The sequence below is a fragment of the Ananas comosus genome, linkage group 14 (assembly GCF_001540865.1).
Source record: "Ananas comosus cultivar F153 linkage group 14, ASM154086v1, whole genome shotgun sequence".
Lineage (NCBI taxonomy): Eukaryota > Viridiplantae > Streptophyta > Magnoliopsida > Poales > Bromeliaceae > Ananas > Ananas comosus.
Genome location: NC_033634.1, coordinates 4,249,174 through 4,273,919, shown reverse-complemented (window position 1 = coordinate 4,273,919; position 24,746 = coordinate 4,249,174). Strand labels below are relative to the sequence as shown.

The 24,746-nt window shown below is 35.5% G+C and overlaps 3 protein-coding genes across 5 annotated transcripts; 1 reads left to right on the top strand and 2 right to left on the bottom strand.

The window, feature by feature from the left end:
* LOC109720206 (receptor-like protein kinase FERONIA) lies at nt 4,768-8,479 on the top strand. Its single transcript, XM_020247133.1, has 2 exons — nt 4,768-4,899; nt 5,099-8,479. Exon 2 carries the CDS (start codon nt 5,453-5,455, stop codon nt 8,144-8,146), a length of 2,694 nt encoding a protein of 897 aa, XP_020102722.1. The 5' UTR covers nt 4,768-4,899; nt 5,099-5,452; the 3' UTR covers nt 8,147-8,479.
* LOC109720757 (thioredoxin H4-1-like) lies at nt 12,249-16,565 on the bottom strand. 3 transcript variants are annotated; one of them, XM_020248064.1, is made up of 5 exons: nt 16,408-16,565; nt 14,576-14,712; nt 14,082-14,201; nt 13,638-13,760; nt 12,249-12,725 (listed from the first exon to the last, which is right to left on the bottom strand). In XM_020248064.1, the coding sequence occupies exons 2-5, from the start codon at nt 14,594-14,596 to the stop codon at nt 12,573-12,575; spliced, it is 417 nt and encodes a 138-aa protein (XP_020103653.1). In that variant the 5' UTR covers nt 14,597-14,712; nt 16,408-16,565; the 3' UTR covers nt 12,249-12,572. The 3 variants fall into 3 exon arrangements, with proteins under 3 accessions (XP_020103653.1, XP_020103652.1, XP_020103654.1); XM_020248063.1 differs by having other exon boundaries at nt 14,576-14,666; nt 16,408-16,561; XM_020248065.1 differs by having other exon boundaries at nt 14,576-14,720; nt 16,408-16,558.
* Nucleotides 19,493-24,743, bottom strand: LOC109720659. Its single transcript, XM_020247914.1, has 3 exons — nt 23,870-24,743; nt 21,275-21,547; nt 19,493-20,099 (listed from the first exon to the last, which is right to left on the bottom strand). Exons 1-3 carry the CDS (start codon nt 24,599-24,601, stop codon nt 19,752-19,754), a joined length of 1,353 nt encoding a protein of 450 aa, XP_020103503.1. The 5' UTR covers nt 24,602-24,743; the 3' UTR covers nt 19,493-19,751.

The following is a 24,746-nucleotide window of genomic DNA, read 5'->3' as shown; positions in this document are numbered from 1 at the left end:
GACAAAGTTAAAACTAAAGGGTACTAAAATAAATATTTGATAAACCTAGGTAGAGTGTCTGAAGTTTTTTTTGTATATAATTTAATAAAATATTAACAGAAGAGCCGACGAAAAGAGAAAAATGAAATCAGAAGTTACTAAATTGATGAACTTTAAACTACAGAATACTAAAGTGAGAAACTGCGAAACCACATGGCACTAAATTGATACACTTTAAACCACAGAATACTAAAGTAAAAAAGTATGAAACCACAAGAGTGGTATTTGAAGTTTTTCCTAAATTAAATAATCAGCTCCTAATGTGATCTGACCAGGTGTGCGTTTAGATTCCGAGTATACTAACCATTGATCGATTGTTGCATAAAAAGATCAAAACCTAGCAATTTTCTTTTAAGGGATAATTACATATAATTTCCTGTAAAAAATTATTTCTTCTGATATATTCTTACAAAGTTTTCGTTTTCATATTTATTCCTACAAAGAGTCAGTCGTTTATAAAAACTAGTTATAGTGCACGTGCAATGCACATAACATTAAATTAAATTAAATTTATATTAATATTTTAAATTTAAGTAATTATTGGTGGTATAAATTTATTTATCAGTTAGTTTTTTTCTAACATTAATTTTTTTTAATGTGTATCCAAATTTTAAAAATTTGAAGTAATTCTAAATTTTAAATTAATAAATTCAGATTTAAATTTATGAATAAAACTTAAATTTTGAAATTAATTTTGAATCCTTAATTTCAATATAAATAATTATTAAAGACATTAATTTATTTATCATCCCATCTATTTTTCAAAATTGATATATTTTCAAATTAATTAATTATTTTCAATTTGAAATACTGTTTACACACCCAAAATATTAAAATTTTAATTAATTTCAAATTTTAAATTAAAATATTAATTCACATTTGAAATTATGAACCAAATTTAAAATTTAAAGTTGATTTAATAAGCTTATTTAAATCGTTTTATTTTTCAAACCTTTTTTTTTTTAATTAGCTAATTGAGAGATAGTAGATACAAAATATTTTCAATGTTTGTTGCATAGAGATTTTCATTTTTTTTTATAAGTATGGAATATTATTTTATAGGGTGCTTGTGAAAAATATTTTACAGCAAATATCCTTCAGTTGACAAAAATTTGGATAAGTATAAATTTCTTTCTATTCTCGCAAATGAAATGCAATATTTTTTCCGACTAAAAAAAGTTTTGTCTGTGTCAACAATTATTTTAATAATTATCTCAAATCAATAGCAATTTGTGAATCATATTTATCTACAAATTTAAAATTTTAAATTGTAAACTTATATATTATATTTTATTGAAAAAATATCTCATAGGTAAAATTGAGATAATTTTTATATATTCACCTTTTAAAAAATATGATTAAATATTATATATGCGGGAGGTATTATGTGATTGGATATTATATAGGTGGCGAATATTTTGTGTGAAAAATAAAATATTTAGAAATGCGAATATTATTTGTTATAAAATATGATATTATGTGGGCGGCGGTTATTAGAAGATATGACATGCATATAAAAAGTAAAATTTGATACGTACTATTTGAGGACAATTTAGATAAAAAAAGTGACAGATACTTAATTCGTCAGTCATTTGATTAGATCTAATGACTAAGAATTAATATATTTTATGATAATTTAAAAATAAAATAAAAATTGTACGACTGTAATTTATTCCATTAAAGTTGAATGAATGATATTATTAGTATATGATTGGAATTATATTAATAGGGACCGGTATTTTGGGAAAGAGGAAAAAATTCAAAACTCACGTTTTTATAAGTAGTATAGATATAGATATTCCTACCGTCAGCATATGTTAAAAAATTATCATTAATCATGAATTAAATATCTAATCTAAATTAGTTTATATATAAAAAGACTATTTTATCTCTTATATATTGATTTTTATTATAAATCCCACCATCGCGTCACCGCCCAGAAAGACGACGAGGGCACACGAATTTTTCATAGAGATGAAAAAGAGTAAGGAAAAAATGACTTTTTGATGGATATATTTATAGAAATAAAATGGTTATTTTACAAGCTCTCTGTTAAAAAATAAATAGCCACAGACTCCCGAATAGGGGTGTAAATGAGCCGAACACGAGCGAGTTGGAATCGGCTCGTGTCCGTCCGTTCGTCACTAAACGAGTTGAACACGAGCTAGCTCGTTAAAGTTTTGAGCCAAAAAATTCAATTCGTGTTTGGCTCGTTAATAAACGGGCCGACCACGAGCTGGCCAACGAACAATAATAAGTTAAAAGGATTAGATTGAATATATGTAAGAGATAAATTTATAAAATCTTATCCATCAGATTTTAATCTAATAGTTAGAAACTTTATATATAAATGAGTTTTTTTTATAATTGAGCTCGCCTTTATATTTTTATTTTGCTAAAAATTTAATAATAAAAATATATATTATATATATAATTATTTATTTATATATATAAATATAAATTAAATAAATTATATAAATATAAAATATATGTATTTGAGCTGTTATCGAGCTGAACACGAGCGAGCTGACCCCAACTCGTGTTTGGCTCGTTTAATAAATGAGCCGAAAAATTCGACTCGTATTCGGCTCGTTTACTAAACGAGCGATTCGATCTCGGACTCATTTCGAGCCGAACACGAGTTGGATTGCCACGCCTACCGCTAGGGGTGTAATGTGGGTTGTGCCAGACCGACACGACCCACATTAGCCCGACTAAAACGGGCTAGGAGCTGGCCCGGTTCGAACTGGTTTCAAATTCGGGTTGGACGGACTAAGCCCAAGCTATCTAGCCTCCCGCCCGATATGACCCTTTGGTCTGGAAGGCACGAGCCGGGCCGTGCTCCAGGCCGACCTCTTAAAATAGTAATTTTTCTATTTTTTAAAAAAATTAATATAAAATCTAAAAATATAAATAATTATATTTAAATATATATTTTGATTAGATATTTAAAATTTATAAAAATTATTATAAAACAATAAATATTTTAAAAATTTAAAAAATAAATTTGTATTATTTTTTTGAAATGAATTTTTGGTCCAATGAACTAAAAACTGTTTGGTCTATTGGACCAACATCACTCTTCCCAAAGTAGCAAACCTTGGGCGGAGAGCTCCTGGGGAGGAGAGCCAACTAGGAGCTCAGACCCTTGGGGTCCGGGCCGTGCTAGCCTGGTTGGCATGGCCCAAGCAGGCCGTGCCATGTCGGGCCACTCATTTCTCCTCGGCCTAGGCTCGCTTTAGACAATGCTATGCTGGATTGTCAAGCCGCAAGAGGTAGGCCGGCATGTGGCCGTGCCGTGCTGTGCTGTGCTTAGCCCGGCATGTGGTCGTGCCGCTAAAGTTGCAATTATACCATTTATCAAATATAAAAAAGATAGAATATCTAAGAGATTATTTGGTTTCACGCAGCAATAACTTGTGTAACTGTATTTTCATATCCAATTATCTATGGAGATAATTTTATTGTTTAAATTGATGCAATAGAATCCAAATAAACTACAAGAAATGATTCACTACTTTATTTTATAAAAAATAAAAAAGATCTTAACCGTTGATTAATAAAGGTTAAAAATGTCATTTAATTATGTAGCAGGTTAAAAAGTTATTTCATTAGAGGATATTTTTCTAATGTAAAAAAAATTAAGAAAGTTTTGATTAATATCCTAAATTTAGCATTAATTTTATACTAATTTAAGCATTAATTTAAGATTTGATTGATATCTCAAATTTTAGGCATTAATTTTAGAAATTTTAGAATTCTTCTAATTTAGGCATTAATTTAAATTTTATAAAATTTAGAAATATAAATATTTCTAAATATGTTGAATTTAAATATTTAATATTTAAATTAAAGAAATTTTGTGTTACTATTTTAACAAATTTATTGTTAATAATAACGAATTCAACATATTTAATTTGTTTAAGAAAACTTTTAAATTCCTCTAGTTTAGATATTATTTTTTTTATCNTTTTTTTTAATAAAAATATAAATATTAATGTGTTGCTATTACGATGGTGATGTATCATTGATACATAAATATATAATTAGCTAAATTTAATTATGAAATTTGATTGTAATAGTTTTAAAAAAAATTAAATAAAAAATTATAATAAATTAAAATTTAAGTATAAAAGTATGGGTAAATTTCAAATATCATCCCTATGGTGTCGCACTTTCTCACTTTAATATCATGTGGTTTAAAGTGTATCGAGTTAGTGTTCTGTGGTTTCAATTTTATCTTTTCGTCAGTTTTTTTTTTTTTAATATTTCGTTAAATCATATATAAAAAATTTTATATACTTCACCTAGATTTATCGAATATTCATTTTAGTATCATTTAATTTTAACTTTGTTACTAATTTAACGAAAAAAATTAGTGAAATCAATAATAGAAAGATAAAAATTAAACCATAAGGTACTAAATTTATACACCTAAAATCATACGATACTAAAGTGAGAAGACGTGAAACTATAGGGGTGATATTTGAAGTTTTCCCTAAAAGTATCACTGCATGTATTGAGAACCGAAGTATAATTTGGTGACACGCACAAACTTGATTTGACAGTGATAGATTATGTACATGATGATATTTATTTATTTATTTATTAATTATTGTATATAAACGTTTACAGAGGTGCATAGCGCAAGTAGACCATTTTACAGGGGTGTAAATGTAAAGGAACTTAGATATTTATTACTTATCACATGTTCTCGAGTCTCGACAGTTTTTTTTAAGTTAGTAGTCGAAGGCACGAAGACCCTTTTACTTCCGCGTACCCTATCCCCGCGTTCTACGTCTCTCTCTCTCTCTCTCTCTCTCTCAACCCTTGTGCTCTCACAGCTTCCTCCGTTCTCAGGTAACGCTCTCTCGTTCCCCGATTTTTGGGTTTTTTTTTTCGATCGATTTCGTGCAATTTTTGATGTAATTTTGTCGATCGACCGTTTTTTCCCTATTTTTTGAGCTAAATCTCTGTTTATCTTCCAGATTTCGCCATTTTTTGCACTAGTTTCAGCTAATTTCCGCTTTTTTTTTTTTTTTTTTTTTTTTTTTTTCAGATTTGGTTTTGGCTGGATCGGAGTGCTCGAAACGCTGATTTAAGCAGCCGAATCCTGCCATTAAGCTCGATTTTTCCTGGATCTGCGGTTTTTCCCCATGAATCGAAACCCTCGTGTCGAAATGATCCCGTTTTAGGTTGTGAGTCGCCGAATCCTACTGTTTTTCCACTGATTTGCGACTAGAAACCCTAGCTACTGTCGCGATTCTTCTGGATCGAGGGTTTCTGTCCCTGGATCGAAATCCTAATATTGAAAAGATCCCATTTTGGTCTGTAATGTACTGATCTTCGGAACCTTGCTCGCAATCTCTTCCTGAAAATAGAGATTTAGATCTTAATATCTTTATTCTATCCTATGATGAATCATCAGTACCTTCCTTTTACCCTAATATGGGCTTGTTCATTCTTGATCTACTCACTCTCCGGCTCGAACTTCGCCACCGCAGCCGATTCCACCTCCAATTCCACCTACGTCCCGAGGGATAACATCCTATTGAATTGTGGTGCCTCCGGCACTGCAAATGACACTGAGAATCGGATTTGGACCGGCGATTCCGGATCGAAGTATGCCCCTTCCTTGAATGGCGTCGCCTCCACGCCCGCCTACCAAGACTCCTCTGTGCCCACCGTCCCCTACATGACGGCCCGCGTCTTCTCTTCACCCTACACCTACTCCTTCCCCCTCGGCCCTGGCCGCAAGTTCGTCCGCCTCTACTTCTACCCTGCGAGCTACTCCAACCGCTCTGCCTCGGACGGCCTCTTCTCCGTCACTGCAGGCCCGATCACCCTCCTTTCCAACTTTTCTGCGGACCAAACCGCCAATGCCCTAAACTATGCCTACCTTATTCGGGAATTCTCCGTCAATGTCACTTCCGACGGCCTCAATTTGACCTTTACCCCGTCTACCAACCATAGAAATTCCTACGCATTTATAAATGGGATCGAGATTGTCTCAACCCCTGACATTTTCTCACAGTCCACCCCGTCCTTTGTGAATGGCGGGAACCCGACCGTGTTCACGATCGAGGAGGGCACGGCCTTTCAAACAATGTACCGGCTGAATGTAGGGGGCCAGGCCATCTCCCCTGTTCAGGATTCTGGATTGTACCGGTCGTGGGATGACGATTCGCCGTACATTTTCGGGGCTGCGTGGGGGGTGACCTACGGAAAGGACCCGAATGTCACAATAACATACCCCACCAATTTGCCTCAGTACATCGCGCCGACGGATGTATATGCTACCGCTAGGTCGATGGGGCCCGACGCCCACATCAATCTCAACTACAATCTGTCGTGGATACTTACGGTCGACGCCGGGTTCTACTACCTTGTTAGGCTTCATTTCTGTGAGATTCAGTACCCTATCACCAAAGTGAACCAGAGGGTGTTTGATATCTATCTCAATAACCAGACTGCCCAAGTAGAAACCGATGTCATTGCCTTGAGCCACGGAATAGGGGTACCAGTTTACGAGGACTTTGTGGTAGTCACAGCTGGGTCTGGATTGTTTGATTTGTGGGTCGCCCTTCATCCCGATGTTACAACCAAGCCAGAGTACTACGATGCTATATTAAATGGGCTTGAGGTCTTTAAAATGCAGAACAGTGGTAATAGTCTTGCTGGGCTTAATCCGCCTCTCCGCCAGCAGCCGGACGTGGATCCTAGCAAGGCTGGGATCCAATCTGGGTCAAAATCAAAAGTTGCAGCGATTGTTGGAGGAATTATCGGTGGCTTTGCTGCTCTTTGTCTTGGCTCTTTCTGTTTGTTCTTTCTATGCAGGCGGCAGAAGAAGAAAGGAAAGGACATGGTTGCTAGCGACGGGCCATCTGGTTGGTTACCACTTTCATTATATGGCAACTCTCACTCTGCAGGGTCTGCCAAGACGAACACTACAGGGAGCTATGCCTCGTCCCTGCCATCCAATCTCTGCCGCCATTTCTCATTTGCTGAAATCCAAGCTGCCACCAACGGTTTTGATGAGGCTCTTCTTCTGGGTGTTGGCGGGTTTGGAAAGGTTTACCGTGGGGAGGTCGATAATGGGTCCACTAAGGTTGCGATCAAGCGCGGGAACCCGTTATCCGAGCAAGGTGTCCATGAGTTCCAAACTGAAATAGAAATGCTCTCAAAATTACGCCACCGCCACTTGGTCTCCTTGATCGGGTATTGTGAAGAGAAGAACGAAATGATTCTTGTATACGACTACATGGCCCATGGCACGCTGCGCGAGCATCTTTACAAGACCCAAAAGCCGCCGCTCCCCTGGAAGCAGCGGCTTGAAATCTGCATAGGGGCTGCCCGCGGTTTGCACTACCTCCACACAGGCGCGAAGCATACGATTATCCACCGTGATGTGAAGACGACCAATATTCTATTGGATGAGAAATGGGTGGCCAAGGTTTCGGATTTCGGGCTCTCCAAGACAGGCCCCACTCTCGACCACACCCACGTGAGCACAGTGGTCAAAGGCAGTTTCGGGTATCTTGATCCAGAGTACTTCCGGCGCCAGCAACTGACAGAAAAATCCGATGTGTACTCTTTTGGTGTTGTGCTCTTTGAAGCTTTATGCGCACGCCCTGCCCTAAACCCTACTCTTCCAAAAGAGCAAGTCAGCTTAGCCGAATGGGCATTACATTGTCAAAAGAAAGGCATTCTTGATCAGATCAGCGACCCGTATCTTAAGGGCAAGATCGCGCCTCAGTGCTTCAAGAAGTTTGCAGAGACGGCGGAGAAGTGCGTGGCTGATGTTGGCATTGAAAGGCCGTCGATGGGTGATGTGCTGTGGAATCTCGAATTCGCCCTTCAGCTACAGGAGAGCGCTGAGGAAAGCGGGAGTTTGATTGGTGGGATGTCGGATGAGGGCACACCACTCATGATGGCGTCAGTAAAGAAGGGTTCCGATGACCCGTTGATGGAATCGACCACCACGACCACCACGACCACGACCACCACGTCGGTGAGTATTGGAGGGCGGAGTGTTGCCAGCGAGGACTCGGACGGGCTCACGCCCAGCGCGGTCTTCTCGCAGATCATGAACCCTAAGGGCCGGTGAGGTTTTCGAAGCAACTTTAGCTCCGAAACGGTGAATAACTTAGATATCTCTTTTTCTCCTCGAGTCTCAAATATATATATATATATAGTATGTATTTGATATGTTGCAATGAGCTTGTTTGTGTTGTAGTCTTATTGTTTTGAACTGTGGATTCAATTTCAGTTTCTGTAATTTGCTTTGTGCTGTAACTTTTATTCAACCACGGGTTCCTACTAAAAATGACTTTTAGGGTTCGTGGTTTCTGTATCTTGTATTACTTTTGTAAGAGTGCTCTTTGAAAGTGTTTTGATGGTCATGAGATGAGTGCTTATAAATTGAGCAATTTATCTGCTACTTCTGAAACTTTGGCACTTGATGCACTTATTATCTGAGCTATATAATTTCATGTGTATGTCTATTAATAATAGGCTAAATTACAGAATTTTTTTTTTTTGTAAATAACCATTTTTCCACTTTTCCTTTTTGACTTTCAAAAACTTATATTTTGCTCTCTTAAAGTTTCAAAAATATTTTCAGGAGAGTATGACGTTAATGGAGAGGGCAAAATAATCAAATTGTTTCTTCTATAAAAAATAGTTTTTTAATATATTTTTATTATTTTAAAGGATATTTTCAGTATATATTATAAGAAATGGGAAGAATAGTGATGAAATTACGACGAAGGAAGTTTAATGTAACAACTTGAAATATTGTTGGAGTAAAATACAGATTCTTAAAAGTTAGGAAGGAAAAAAAAAAAATTTATAAGGAGATTTTTTGTAATGTGGCCTTAATAATATTCATCAAAGTCTACTCTATAGTCTATATATTTGAGTTGGAATATCATCTTTCTCTCTTCCTTGGAAGATGGGTAAATTTGCACCAGAGTCCTTGGACTTTTAGCCAAGGTTTATTTAGGTCCTCAAGACCTTTTTAAGTTGTATGTTATGATCGCCTAAACTTCTAGAAGTGTTTTATTTTAGCGCCTGTTTGTTGCATTTGCAAAGCCAAGATCCACACATACATCAGATATAATCTCATATTTCAATATCCGCCGTCAGTTTAGTTACAGTGTCTTTTGCAGTTAAAAATTAGATGGCTGAAATAAAAATGCGAGATGGATTGAAAGTACGAGATGGATGATGCCGCATCTAGTGCAGCCAAGCAAAGACTAAGATAAAGCACTTAGAAAAGTCTAGCCATTGAACCTCCAACTTTGAAGTTCCAGCACCGAAACAAAACTCAAAGACTAGAAGTTCAGTGTCTAGCAGTGTAAATTTTTTTCTTTTTTTTTTTTCCTTGGAAGATACTGGAAAAGTATGTATGTTGTTCCAAAATAGTGTGACAATATTTTCCAAGGCTCTCTCTCTATCTGAAAGTGCCCTTCTTTGGCACTTACACAACACAACATGTGATGATGAGTCAATTCTAGGGTTAATGACTCCTAAATAAAAAACTCTCTCTATCTGAAAGGTGCTGTTATTTTGGCACTTGGCTTACTCTGATGTAACAGGTCTTCACTTGGGGGTCAATGGTGAGATTTTAAGTTTAAGATACTAGGCACAAATATTCATGGTGATAGTGAAATATTATTATCTGGAAATTTTTTAATTATATGGTTTGAGAGCTGCTGCACTTAGTTAAAATACAACACACACAAAGTTTATTAGATTTTGTATATTTAACTATGATTCAAAAATTTTGATCTGTTTTCATATTGGATTTTTCTTTAATTGAATCCATGATTCCTTACAAGTTTCTTTTTACTCCTTATGGCCCTGCTATAGATTTGGTCTTTCGAAATCTAATGGCTCCAAAGTTAAAAGTATATTTTAAAATAGGTTTTTGGACGACTAATCCTATAAACCTTTTTAATTATAAAAATAGGAATTTAAAATATTTATTTATAAAATTAGTCTCAGTAGTGATTGATTTATCGATTTTCGAAAGCAGCAAATGATTCACTATTTTTAAAAACGGTAAATTATTTATCGTTTTCATAAAATTTATATATTTTTTATATCTGAACTCTAAAGGATGCATAGTATTAAATACTGAAAATAATTTTAACGTTTTAATTAAAAAAAGAGAATAATTTTATACAAGTTTTTGTAAAATATCGAATAGCAGATATATTAGTATAAAGTTTAAATTTCCATATTTATTTCTAAATTTATTTTATATAATTTATATAACATATATAAATATATGACTGGATATTACTATTTCTATAACATGCTATTAAGTTTTCGCTGGAAATGGTAATGCTAATAATAAAAAAATTTTAAAAAAATCCCTTCAACAATATTGTACATGGACCTGGCCAATCACAGTTCAACACGTGTCGTACGGGCCAAGGAATGTGCTCCCCCATTACTGAGTAGTGGGCCGCATTAACTAAACTTGGTGGGGCCCACAATCTCATGCGTTTCGAGGTGTTAAAAATTGGGCGGGTGGAGAAAAAAAATTTAGAATGCATCCGGTTTTAACCGATTAAAATTATTTTTTAAAATTAATATGTATCGTCGTGATTAATAAAAAAATATTTTTATTATATTTTTCTTCCAAATAGAGAGATATATGTAATTTGTTTGTTATTAATGATGTGATACAAATATAATATAGTAGGCTTTTTCGCAGATGGGATCTGGTCAGTGAGTCTGCACCAATTAGAGGGTCGTAAGTTGCTGTTTTATATTGACGGTCGCATGTGGAAAAAAAATAAAATAAAATGTATAAGTTATATTGCTAATATCGCATCAATTTAGTATAATATTTTTATCATACTTTTATCTTAAAAAAATATATAATTTGCCGGTTATTGATGATATGATATAAGTATGACATAGTAAATTTTTTTCGCACAATCTAATATGTAACACTTACACTATATCACCTATTTCTAACCAATCACCTATCTCCTTTTGGATAAAAGAGTATAATAGAAACTTTTTTTTAAAAAATTATAATGGAATGAGAGAATTTTAGAAATTTTTTAAAATTAATTAAAAATACCACAACGTAATACAACTGGGGTCGGTCGCATTAGAGGGTCGTACGTCGTCGTTTTATGCGGGCAGTCGCATGCGGGGGTTGGGGAACCTGGGGTCGGTCGACGCCATTTGGCGACGAGTGCACGGTTTCCACAACGTTTCATAATTTCCTTCTTTTTTTTTTTTTTTTAATAATTTAGTCCTTAAAATTTGATCCTAATTTATGATCCTAACTTATGTGTGTATGAGTAATAGCTTTAATATTAACAATTTAATCCCCAAAGTTACGCAACATATGTAGCAATTAAAAGGTCTTATTTTTTGGCCTCAAAGTTGGGCATTTGACTTAGGCATAGTTTGGTATTGAGGTGGATTTAATGTTATTAGATAGGATGGAGTTAAGAAAAAGCATATAGGGATATTCTTCTGCTTTCACCGATGGAACTGTAGAAAATATCGTAACTGACTAACAGTAATATGCGGAACGCAATATTATGTACGAAAACAAACTTCCATCACCGTTTCTCACAGCACGTAACGCAACCTTCCCGCAATCCCAAACGAAGCCTTAGTCTCATCTTAGCTGCAGTGTAACTGAAAATATCTCTTCCAAACAAAGTTATTAAATAAACGCGCAGTTCTCAGCAAACGTCTTATATGCGATCTTGTGATGCTTCAAACATATAACATTTTTTTTAAAAAAAAAATCCATATTTTCTGTTCTATCACTGAAAGAAAAAAGTAATAAAAGTAAAAAGATGAATTCAACTTGTTCTTTAGTTCTTTTATTTAATTTTTATCCTTTTTGAGAGAAAAGAAAAAATTGAGATTTTCAACACCAACCATCAAATCTTTTACTGACCGCGCTAGGTAAGATCGGTCTTATACTTTATCTTTATTCGTAAAAAGAGTAGAAAAAAGTGTCAGTGTGTTTGAAGCTTCATAAAATCATGCTGTTTAATTCGTAATTTCGCTTGAGAGGAAGGGCTAATTAAAGCATTTAATAAAATTCAGGGGGGGTTATCGGTGCCAATGTTACAAGTTTAGGGGCTCATTTCACAAATGTGTAAAGTTTAGGGGTGTCTATGCATTTATCCCTTCATTTAGCCATCACACCAAGCGAAAGCAGATAAACAAACAAATATATATAAATTAAAAAGCAATCATATAAACAAATTTAAACTCCTCAGCCATGGAACAACATGGTCCAGTCCTCTTTACCCTTCCTTGGCTCCTTAATCTCTCACAAGTAGCAGTTCATAGATCTTAGGGTACTCTAATATCCCTCATTATGACATGATTAACAGAAACAGCGACGGGAATTTACACAAACAGGGCAAGAATTGAAGAAGAGGAAACCACACAAAGTTCGTCGGCACTTCTATCGAGCTACTAAAATAGGGTCGACGGATAGAGAAACCATGTTCATCGATTCTGACGATGAAATTGTAGATTCAGTTCACATGCTGGGCCAAGCCGTCGGCAAAAGAGACTATCTTCTTCTCGAGCTCAGGCCTGTTGGCCCCAACGAGCTTATCCAGTTGCTTGCCGTCCTTGAGGAAAAAGAAGGTCGGAGTCGCGCGGATATCCCATGATGAGCTGAAGTCCTGAAACATCAAAGAGAGGGAAAGAGAAGCATCAGTTAAAATGCTGCCAGTGATTTCTTGTCTCACATAAGAGAGGAGTGTTATGCCATTGAGGGTCTGTTAGGCCTAGCTGGAGCTTTTACTGAACTACTGCTTGAGAAGAGTTGTTTGAGGAAGCACCGATAGATTCTTTTATAGAAATTTGGCTAGCATCATGCTACTACAGCAGAAGCATAACACGCGTTTTAAGTAGTAATCAAGAAAACTGCATCGATGTTGTCAATGTAAACATGTTTTTAATCTACCATCATCGAAAGCGTGGAAAACTGAATTTTTCCTTATTTCCAAGTCCCAACTTTTCGAAAGCTCTTGACAGTATAGATCGGTTTCTATTTCTATTTTTTATTTCACAAGTCACTTTACTTCCTTACCCTTTTTCTTCAAAAATTTTTCAAGCATTCAGGCAAATAACAAACACCATATGACGAAGAATACACAAACCAGATGACAATTAAGAAACATTAAAAAGTTGAGTTAAACTTAACCTTATTAGAAGAAGAGAAAGGCTTCTGCACTAATAAATTTCACTGACAAAATAAAATTGTGCTAGTCATACTATCAGGAAGAGGTTTAAAATAAAGTGCCGCTAAAGTTCTTGTTTGACCTGGCTTCTGAATAACTTTTCTACTCCTAAAATCAGTAGTTGTGTGTCTAGTTATGTTGGCAAGCTAAGCTTCGGGAGCGGTAGACGGGTTTAATAACCAAAATAGCATAAGTGCTTTTTCAGCCAGCTTCACCCATCAACACTTAGGAAAAAGCTCCCGCTAGGCCAAACATGCCCCAATCACTCATCAAAGGGAAGTATATTTCTTGGCCAGTCGGCTATCTAACAAAAAGAGTTAAACAGGTCAAACAGAGAAAAAAAGATCTAACCATTAACTCATCGACATCTATTATCAAGAACATGAGTGAAGGATACTTCTCAGATAACTCAACATAGGCTGGTGTGATCACCCTGCATGGGCCGCACCAAGATGCGCTGAAATTTGCAACAACCTATCAATAGCCCACAAGTAGTTTACCGTTAAATTCAGAACTTGGAACAAAGGCAAAGATGTAAACCAAACTAGTAACTAACATTGAATAGCATTCTATTCTTAATTCTTTGGGAGGAAACTTTTAAATGCTGGTCTACCAACCATTGAAACATCGTGCATACGCATGTAATCATCGGAGAATATTCCATACTTCTATTGATGCATATGTTCTTGACAGCTATAACATACATTAATGTTGCTGAGTTACTACTTCATAAATATCAAATTATGCTAATTTTTTAATGTTTGATAGCAGTGAACGTTCTATTCAAGTGCTTACTATCTTTCCATCCCTGTTTGCTTCCGAAATCTTCTCGTCCCAGTTCTCTTTGCTAGTTATTACGTGTACATTTCCACCTTTGAAATCAATCTTGTCATCGGAATCGTCACCTCCTCCATTCTACAGAGGATGAAAAAAGATATATAAGGACAACAAAGATATAAAAATGACCGAATTATAAGAACCATAAAGTAAAAGATAACTTATAATCAGGAAATAGAGCTCCTCTGAATGAACTATAATACTCAAAAACTTTTTCTATTTCACACCTGTTCAAATTTCTTATGAGAGGTAGAGAGAAAGGTAACTATCAGCATTTATCAGAAAAAGGAAAAGAAAACAGAATGAAATGAGAGAAAATGACTTGCTGTTAGACATGGAAAGAATTTTGGAAAAAGCAGGGAAGAAAGAATGATCTATAACATCAACAATTCTGAAGAGCTAATAGCATAACATGCACGATATTTTCATTTTCCTTGCTATGAATGACTAACCTTTCCCACGCAGCCTCCCATGAGCTCTGTACAAGGTAAATGTTACAGGATAGTTCCAGGGCAGTAGTAGCAGTAGGCATTCATCAGCAAGCTATTGCAACGAAAGCAGCTTAGATAATCACATACCTTGAGGAGATCTATGCAGCTGCAAAATAAAAAAGTAGTATTTAAATGCTTGTTACTGAATGGTTAATATATATCAAAGTACGTTCTGCAATTGGCCAAATTACAAGTTTAGCAGCTTGTTACATAGGATAAGCAGATATTATCAGTGACCGTCTTCAGCATCTAGTCTTATAATTCTTTTGATCTTATGAAACCCACATATCTATGCAATTTACAAGTTTTGTCGATGGGGATGCTGTAAGATAGAAGACGACATTCGTCACATAAACACACCTTAATATATAACTATCTGCATATATTTTTATACCTTTTAAAGTTCACACCTATATTCTCTGAGTATTCTATATTTTAAAATCAAAATCCTGACACTGACAAGAAAAGTTATAACTATAACCCTCACAGTGTTTGCATAGACAACATTAAATATTAAGCAGTGGCATCTTTATGAGGGCCGCCAAGGTCAATTCAGACATTCAGATGCTATTATCCCATAGTCTTGATCAACTAGACCATTCAGAGCTGGCGTACAGAGAATATAGGAGTAAATACCCAATTCTTTGAGGGGTATCAGTCAAACCTACACTTTACAGGGGTATATAAGCAAATGCCATATTTCGAAGAGTATATAGACAAACATCCTAGTTGCTACATAAGAGAGTAGAATATCTTAGTTTGTCCCTACATACAGTAAACATCCCAAGTCTCAACTGATAGGGATTCCTCTTCAGCTAGATCTCCACTTGTTTCTCCACTAGCTTTAGAAGAGACTACATTCTAAGTGATAGTGCAATCAATGAGCAATTTACGAATCATCTGCATAGTTGAGAATCATGAACATGTTGCTTCTCCTCCAATCACATTATCTTCTTGTCCCTGAGCATGGATGATGCAGTGTATTTAACGCCAGTTAGCACACGGAATTCTTTATATACATGATTGTTTTTTTTAAAATTCAATTTTCTCTCTTTCAGATGTTGTTCTAAGACTTAGTAATGGTGACACATCGCTCCAAATAAATTTTTAAGCTACCAATTTTTAAATCAAGCCATCTTTGATAGAGGCGTAACCCAAATCACACAACTCAAATCTCACCTCAGATTAAATCAAAACAATTCAATGGCCAAACATAAAGCGTCTAGATCCAGCAGTAAACCGACAACATACTCACAACAACTAAATCTGAAATTAGGCTTTACACTCTGAGAGATGACGCCGCTTAGTTGCATAAGACAATATATATAAAAAAATGACCACTTAACCTTCTTTCGCTTATGTTCTCTTCGATCGAGCTAAGAACAACTACGGCTAGTGACATTTTAACCTCGGTTCGATTTGTGATTGGAGTTGCAATAGCTTGATCAAACTCAAGATATGAAAAATCTCTTTATCTCAAAAAGAAACCGACCTAATTTCGGAGCAAAAAATGATCACAAACGATAATTTTACACTCTGAATTCATCATCCAAACAGCTGAATTCAGAAAAAAAAAAAAATTTATCGATGCAAACTAAATGCTTAATCCGATCACACGATCGCAACAAATCACACAATTCCATATAAATCGCACCCAAATTAAGATAAAAACCATAAAATACATATAAAAAAAATGATCAATAAATGCAACATAAACCAAAAGAAATGGTGATAATATTCGACAAAATGCAGCAAAAATCATAGAGAAATTTACGGATAATAAGAAAAATCACCTTGTAGATATGGTGAGAGTGGATTGCGAAGAGAGAAAAGGCGCAAAAGAGAAGCTCCCACAAATCGATCAGCAGAAGAAGCATATACTAGAAACTATTTCTTTGCATTGAAAAAGAGAATTTGGGGAATATCTTCCACTTTCGTCGCTAGGGTTAGGGTTCTGGGACTAACTATAAGAAAATTACCAAATTGCCCCTGAGATACGAAAAGTTACCTTTTTAGGTGAAAATGTATGGGAAACCCCTAACTATAGCCTATTTTGAATCTCGACCCTATCTTTTTTTTTTATTTTATATATATATTATTCTAATCATTTTGATTTCTATCATTTATTGTGGAGTTAGATATTTCGTTAAATTAACGGCTATGTTAGCTAGTATTTGCTCAAATTGTTTAACAAATTTGCTATTTTGTTAAAACTTTAAAAAGTGATCGAAAGAGTCAATATATTTAAAAAAAAAGTCAGATTTGACACTACTCAAATCTTCAAATCAACAAATAAATCTTTTTAAATTCAAAGAAACAAAAGTTAAAAAACGATAAAAATGGAATAAAATAATTTTTGGGTTTTCATTCAAAAATGGCCGGAGGTCATAGTGTGATGATTGGACTCCCCAAAAGTCTTTTTCAAAAGGGCAAATTGCAAGTCTGGTCCTCAAACGGTTAAGATCCGACACTTTTGTTCCCAAACTTTAATTTGTTACCATTCTGGTTCGAGCTTTTAAATTATTATAATTAAGTCCCACAACCTAATTTAGCTAACTAAATAGTGATACATCGCTAATATAAAAGTAATGTACTATCTTAATTATTGGCGTATCATTAGTCATAACACTGCTATATAACTTATGTATTAACTATTTATCAATGTTTAATCAATTAAATTGTATTATAGAATTTATTACAATAATTTTGAAAGTTCTAGTAAGAAATTATAATAAATTAAAAATTTAAGACCAATTATCATTCACCTCATAGTTTGAGAATCAAACATGCTTTAAGATGTAAAGTTGTGCTGCTAAAAAAAGTTATGAGGGTGTTTGGCTGATCATGTTACAAAAGTGCTGCAATGTTTGAAAAAATTATTGAGCTGGAGTATGGCTCTTGTTGTGAAATATTAAAATTACCAAATTATCCTTACCATTAATTTACTCGGAGTATAACTTTTTAAAATGAAAAATACTATCTGTACACCTCAAAATAGAGTGTACATCTTTATTTTAGGGTTTTAAATTTTTTTTGGGCTTTTAATACTAAAAAGAAGCTCGAAAAGAAAAGCGTTAATTCTTGGCCATTGGATGAGAGGGTGTAAAATGTAATCTTATTTTAAGGTGTAAGCAAAATTTAATCTATGAAATATTTCAATTCCGATTCGAAGATCGTGATAAAATAGGATCAAACCAAATCACTCGCTTCAACGGATCAAATGCAAGATCACAAGATAAAAATTGTACTAGTTTCCACAACCCAAATGTCAAATCCTCCAAGAAGAGAGTAAACTTTAAAAATCTCAGTAATGGGGAGAGAAATCTCATTTGAAGGAGAAGAAGCAGAGAGTGAGAGCCAGTATTTCACGTTCCATTCCTCCCTTTTTCTCTCTGCACGTTTTTAACTGTACGTACTGAGTGGTTTCTCAGCCAACTAAGAAAACTACATCTTAATGGGTCGGGTAGAATTTGCTCATCATGGACGACTCGAAACCCGATTAAAAAACCAACATAAGGTGTGTACAGTACACGAAGTAGTAATCTTTTAAAAAACACTCAAAAAATAAAGTCAATTAATTCAGAACGATTTATTAGAGCTAAATTATCTTAAAGCATACATGGATTATAAATTATCAGTAACTTACATACCAATTATATTAGTTGTTAATATTTACTAATTATTGAATAATTACTAATCTAGACTTGGAGCCAAATGTTTAACGGAACTCAATTAGGAAGCAATTAGTTTCGTAAATAGAATTATTTAACTTATAAATTAATTAATTAATTGATTTGAGATTAATTAGGGACAAATTGGGTACGGGGCCAAACAGGGAGATTGTGTAGTACATCAACACAAAAGCCGGTTAAGTTTACAATTTATGGCTTGTTTTGAGTGGAGACTCACCTAACCCTAATAAAAAAAACAGAATTAGGGCGAAAGTATGTAAAAAATATCCTTCTCCGTATTTCAGTAGGACCACAGAACATATATCAAAATAGACTGCCAAAAAGATTAAAACTACGCCAAACATGCATTTAGGGGCCGTTTAGTTGCACGTAGTTGCAAATACACTGCAGTTATAACTACATACAAATACAAATTCGGTGTTTAGTCTGATGTATTTAACTTCAACTGCTGTAGTAGAAACTGCAGAAGGAGGTCCAATTGCAGTAGTTGAAATTATGCCTAAATTGATTGCAGTTTCAACTGCAGCAGTTTGAGAGAGCAACTTTATGCAAAAGGTAATCTTACCTCCCTAATTATTTCTTAAACAAAAAATATATATTTTTTGCATTGGAGATAATCTCACCATCATGTACATAAAATGATAAAATTTTAAAAATCATTTCTTAACTACATGCGACCAAAACAAATTACTTGTAGTTGCAGCGTTTTCTACTACATCCAACCAAACAGGATGCATATAGTTGCAACTACTATATTTCCAACTGTATGCATCTCTAACTACACTGCATTTATAATTACATCTAACCAAACGGCCCCTTAGAGTAGTATGTTAAACCGAACCAAGACAGCAAAAGCCGATGTCGAAAGCAAATTTTGTCATTCTCATACCTGATAGATGGAATGATATTTCAACAGGAACATAAATGGGAACAAACAATGTCTCATGCAGAAGTATCCTTTACCCCCCTACATCCTCCTGATCCAAGTTGTATGTTAACAATCTCCTCACTTAAAGCAGAAACTACAGAGCATACATAGAATGTTACAAGTCCCTGAAACAATCGCCTCCGAGCGCAGATAACACGAGAGGTGAACTCTTAGTAACAACGAGGATTAGCCCAAAAATAGTCCTTTTCAACTTACACAAAATAATAAGTGAGAGAGAAAGTAGTAAAGAGCCCGAAATGTCGTAATTATGCAAATACTGGGTGTTGTCGAATTTATTGAATCTGATCAAACTCCTCGCGAAGAGCAAATCCATTCTTCCAATGGCAGATTTTAGATCAAGAAAGGAACAAAAGAAAACAATGATCTCTAACTAATCCTTTTTATCCAACAATCATCCACCTTTCTCGGAAAGAAGCATGCCGCTCCTTTCGAAATTTCAATAAGTAAAAAAAAACAACATAAAAAGGAGAAAAAGTTTTGAGTTCCGCGGTCAAAACTATGAGCCAACTTTTTCGAGGTTTTCGGCCTCCCGCCGTTTCTTTTCTTCTTCAAGAATTCTTTCTTCCTCTTCGCGCCTTTTCTTTTCTTCCTCGAGTAATTGTTCTTCCTCCTCTCTTTGCCTTCTCTCCGCCTCCTCGCGCTCTTTTTTCTCATCCTCTTCCTCCTCCTTTTGGTCGAGATCATCAAACTCCTTTTCCGCAGCCATGGCTTTGACTATGGGATCTCGAAGCTCTGATATCAACCCCCCGCCAACTTTGTATTCCTCCTCATCGCCGACTAAGAATAGCCGTTGATCCGGCCCAGATGCCATCGGGATGTCGACCGCGAGGAGCCTTATGTCGTACTGCAAAAGATACCAAAAAACAAGCTTACAGGACTAAGAAGCTAAAATCCAAGGATTAAGTTGTATAATTTGTATAATTTGCTATCATTCCTACTATATACGATGACACTGAATCAAACTAGAATGTTTTTATGAATCTCGATGGGCATCAGGCGAATGTTGAAGCAAACACATGGATTTCCTAGCAAAACTCATCCTTGGGAAATGGAAGCACGAATGTCAGAGCTTCTAAAAGCAATCCAGCCCGACTTGTCACATTTAATGAGACTATTAGCTCGGTATTTTCAGTTAGCCAAAAAAAAACAGAACTAAGAATCTCTAAGCACTTTTTTCTTGAGCAACTCAATGATTTTAGATAAGGTATATGGCTAACCCTCAAATATAGGCCATTCCAAGATTAGCCGTGATTTTTTTTCCTTTTTGATCGACACCCCATCCACTTTTCTTCTATTCAGTTGACAAATAAGTAAAATTAAAACAAACAAATTTGAGGGCAAGGATTTAAGTGCCCATCAGCACGGACCGTATCCACCGTGCTGTATCATGCCAGCAAGATATCGGCAGCCGATGGCACAACTCAAACCCTCTATTCTTTAAATTAGAAAGTATTTTCTCAATAAAATTCAAAATATTTGATAAAAATACATAATAAATAATTGACATATTTTGTTGCTAAAGATAATAAATATTTCATGTCGTTATGTGTCGGCACACATATATTTTTGTGACTGATACGCATCGGTACAGCCCGGCACACACTGTGCCGAATCGTGCTGGCAAATTTCCTGCACGACTCCGCGTCACGGCACTTAAATCCTCGGTTGAGGGGCTGTGAAATCAGAAAGTTAAAAGGTTTTACATTTAAAATAGTTGCCCCTTGAAAGTGGTAAGCTTATGACAAAACATGACAGCAAATAATTTCAATCAAGCAAGTAGTATACATAGACGATAGAATAAGCCTTCTCCATCATGAATCTTTATGCAAGTGCGTAGGATGCCAATAAGATAAGTAGAATCATAATATTGTCATTATTGGACCTCCTCTATAAAAGGATTCAAAGAACACCATTGATAAGAGAGTAAAACAACAAAATTGGCATCAGAACAAAAATAAGAAGCATGGAAGCAAAGAACAAATTAGGTTGATATATATGTCACAGTTACTTCAAAATTACCTCGCCTTTTTTCTTCTTAACTTCAACACTAACAAGACCCCTCCTCTCCGATCCTCTGACTGGAAAAATAAGGAAACACCTTTTCCCACTAAGCCTGAGCTTAAAATTCTTTAATCTCGGCCCACCTCCTGACATAACATATGCTCTCACCTCTGTCCCAGTTAAAGGAGCACCCATGACCTCTAGAATTGCAGCGGACGTATTAAGCTTTCTCATCGCCATCCTGTATATTTTGTCTGGGTTTATTGTGAATCTTGAACGGAGATACAGGCCCTAGAAAAGGAGGAAAAAGAGAACCTCATTCAGTAATAAGAATATGATATTTTTGCTATGTTGAGTATTAGGAGCCACAGAAGAAACTTTCGGATGACCATAAACACGAGAAAAAGAGCATCCTTGGCCTAGCTTTTTAAGCAACTTATCTACTCCAGAAACCACAAGCTTCAACAAATCAGGTGTTGGCTAATAGAGAGTTTGGAGGTTCTATTGTGGTGAGGAGCTGAAATAAGCTTTTAAATCCCAAAAGTTAAAAGTGCAATTTCAAGATTCACCTTGTGCTGTAGCGGAAGCTGTTAAGGAGACTTTAATGCAAATAGTATAGGGCTTTTCTAAACAGCTCTAATTCAATAGCACTTCTAGAAAAGCTTCAATTGGGCCAAACAGGCCCCAAGTACTCAAAAATTAAGACTCCAGTAACCAACGATTCAACTGGGAGATAAATCAAATTAAAAAAGCCAAAGGAAAATCAGTTGCTCATGTGTTCTATCAGAGAACGTGAGGGATTTGTAATGACTAAATAAGGCACATTTCGGTCCGCGATAATACTGACTATCCTGTAGATGTGTAGATAAATATATGAGATTGAAGTTCTCTAAAGAATGATAACAACAATTGGAACAAGCAAGCAAAATTTATGAACAAGACAACCCAATGCAGATCAGAGACATAAGGCACAGGAACAAGAGCATACAATACAGTTATTCAAACAAGAAAATTAGTATGTCCTCGCCCGACAGAACTGATACAAACATATTGTTTCCAACATAGAGCACTCAAGAAAAACACGGAAATACAAATGTCGGATCTCTATGGTACAAGGGCAGCCCATTGTCCTTTTGTTCTTCAAGTGCCTACATTGTTTTGTACAAAGATATCAATGAAGGAATATTTAATAGGATTTATTTGCCATGATGTGGAGCTCATCTGTAGGATCATCTTGAGATTTTGTTATAATTTGTTACGCTACTTAAGAGTTTCGTTAGTTTAAATAACGGTTTGGTGAAACAACATACAACTAAACAAATCCTGCTCAAGATATCGTCGGTTAAGGCATGGGTACCCATCCCATGCTTCTTTCGTGTACTCAAGTGCTTCAGGTACAACCAGTAACAGCGGACACATTTAGGAGAACAAGGAAGAGCACCTTCAAAAGAGTAGGTCAATTTGAGGAGAAACTTCCCTATTTAGGTTTGAGAATGCTGTCTTAATATAAATATCGAAGTGATTGCCATTATAGGTCATAAAGATTGAATATCATATCTTATAAGCTATATGTTGTTCCCCTAATTATGGTCTATGTATTGATAAACATGTGTTTGAAATTGACATCATTTTGATAAACAACTATGATATTAAAAACATTTATGCTGTCCACTGTTATACCTTAAAATTTCAGGATGGCTATGTACTTCTATGTTATATATAAAAGGTATATGCTATCACATTCCCAACTATCCTATCTTGTCAAAATTCTCTTTATTACTAATTACTACTAATTACTAGTAGTATCTTGTTACAAATGGTTAATTTGTTACATTAGGAAATAAAAACGATGAACATGAAAAGTGATCTCATAAGAAGATGTGTATAAACTAAAGATGTTTTTTTTCACGGTTTTCCTTGCATATATCTCAAATTCTACTCACAGTACTTAGTTTTTAGTCAAAAAAAGAAGAGTATCATGGTAGTTCACATATTCGACTCTAGTTGTCTCTTTAGAGGAGAATGAGATGATTGATGCCATAGAAAAGAAAAAAATAATGCTACGCTAAAAACTGTCAGAAAGTATACAAGTATGAAGTAAATGGAGAAAAACGATTCCTCAAAAGTGAATCAAACAATTTGGAGAATCACTCAGCAAATATAGCAACAAAATAGCGAAGTAATCAGCTTGTAATTGGTAAATGTTTTCTGAATTGGAACCTCGAAAGTTTGAGAAATCAAGGTTAGTCCTCTTTTACAATCATTGCGATAATTCTAGTGACAAAAGGGTATAGGCGTCAGTACTCGGAAATTACAGTATACTCAGCTGTTCTGTACACATGGTTCACCTCCTGTATACATCACGTTGCAGAGCATCGTAGAAGAAAGTATATAACATATACCTTACATCATCCAAACTTTTAACGAAGAACAATCCATAAGTTTTGTATTATATGAAGCCAATTTTATAATTATAGCATACATGATACACGAATAATTGAATCACTCATCTTTCTATATTTGTCGAACAAAAACTAATGAATGTTCAACCAAATGTCTACAACAGCTAATCAATTCAACCTCAAGTAGCTCAAAGTAAGCCAGAGTACTCACAGCAAAAGCTACAATAGCCGTGGCGAGAGCGAGGAACCCGTACTTCGCCATTCCCTCCGAAAGCCCTATGAAAGTGCTCGCGATCCCAAACATAATCCTCCACAATGCGATGCAAACAACAACAGCCCCCGCGCCCAGCACAATCATATAATTCCTCCTCCAAAACGCCTCCATTTGTAACCCCACCGCCTCGCGGTATCGCGCAAACGCCGATTTCGCACTAGAAAGAGGCTTCTCAAGCACCGATTTCGCAATCTCACCACCGAATTTGCCCTGATTCAAGCTTTTAACAGAGAAAAACCGGGTTTTGAGTCCATTTTCTTCGATTCGGCCAAGCCCTTTGATCCCTAACCCTAAAGATCGCAACTTGATGGGGTAATTCGTGCTCAGATGCCTCGAATTAGAAAGCCCAGATGACGAATTCGAGTAAGAGCGACTCCCCACGTACCTTTCAGTAAACAGGCGATGATACGTACCGATTTGAGATGTGGGCTTCGGGGGAGATCGATTCGAACAAGCTCTTCGCCAAATTTCGGAGGGCGAGGAGAGATTCTGAATGGAATTGGAAGCTTCATGACTCGAATTGATGAGCTTGGAACGGGAAGAAGAAGAAGAAGAAGAAGAAGAAGAAGAAGATAAGGGGTTTCGGGGAATGGGATTTGGGAGGGGTTTGGGGGAGGAGGAGTAGAGCTTTGGGAAGGTGTAGAGGATTCGCTTCGAGGGTTTCGCCATGAAAATGGAGGACTACGAAGCGGGGGAGCTCAACAAGCGGAAGCGGTAATAATGAAAGCGCTTTTTGAGAAAGCGTTTTGACTCGGAGAATTTCCCGTTTCCTTGTGAAGCGGGGATACCCCTCTCTCTCTCTCTCTCTCTCTCT

Bases quoted from the DNA above. Each gene is read 5' to 3' on its own strand.
- LOC109720206 (XM_020247133.1), top strand. From the start codon at position 5,453: ATGATGAATCATCAGTACCTTCCTTTTACCCTAATATGGGCTTGTTCA.
- LOC109720757 (XM_020248064.1), bottom strand. From the start codon at position 14,596: ATGGGAGGCTGCGTGGGAAAG. The intron at 13,761-14,081 runs GTAAGCACTTGA...GGCTATTGATAG, and splicing joins CAAACAGGGATGGAAAGATA to GTTGTTGCAAATTTCAGCGC. The intron at 12,726-13,637 runs GTTAGATCTTTT...TTGATGTTTCAG, and splicing joins TAGATGTCGATGAGTTAATG to GACTTCAGCTCATCATGGGA.
- LOC109720659 (XM_020247914.1), bottom strand. From the start codon at position 24,601: ATGGCGAAACCCTCGAAGCGAATCCTCTACACCTTCCCAAAGCTCTAC. The intron at 21,548-23,869 runs GTGAGTACTCTG...CTCCTTTTCTAG, and splicing joins CGGCTATTGTAGCTTTTGCT to GGCCTGTATCTCCGTTCAAG. The intron at 20,100-21,274 runs GTAATTTTGAAG...TATCTTTTGCAG, and splicing joins TTAAGAAGAAAAAAGGCGAG to TACGACATAAGGCTCCTCGC.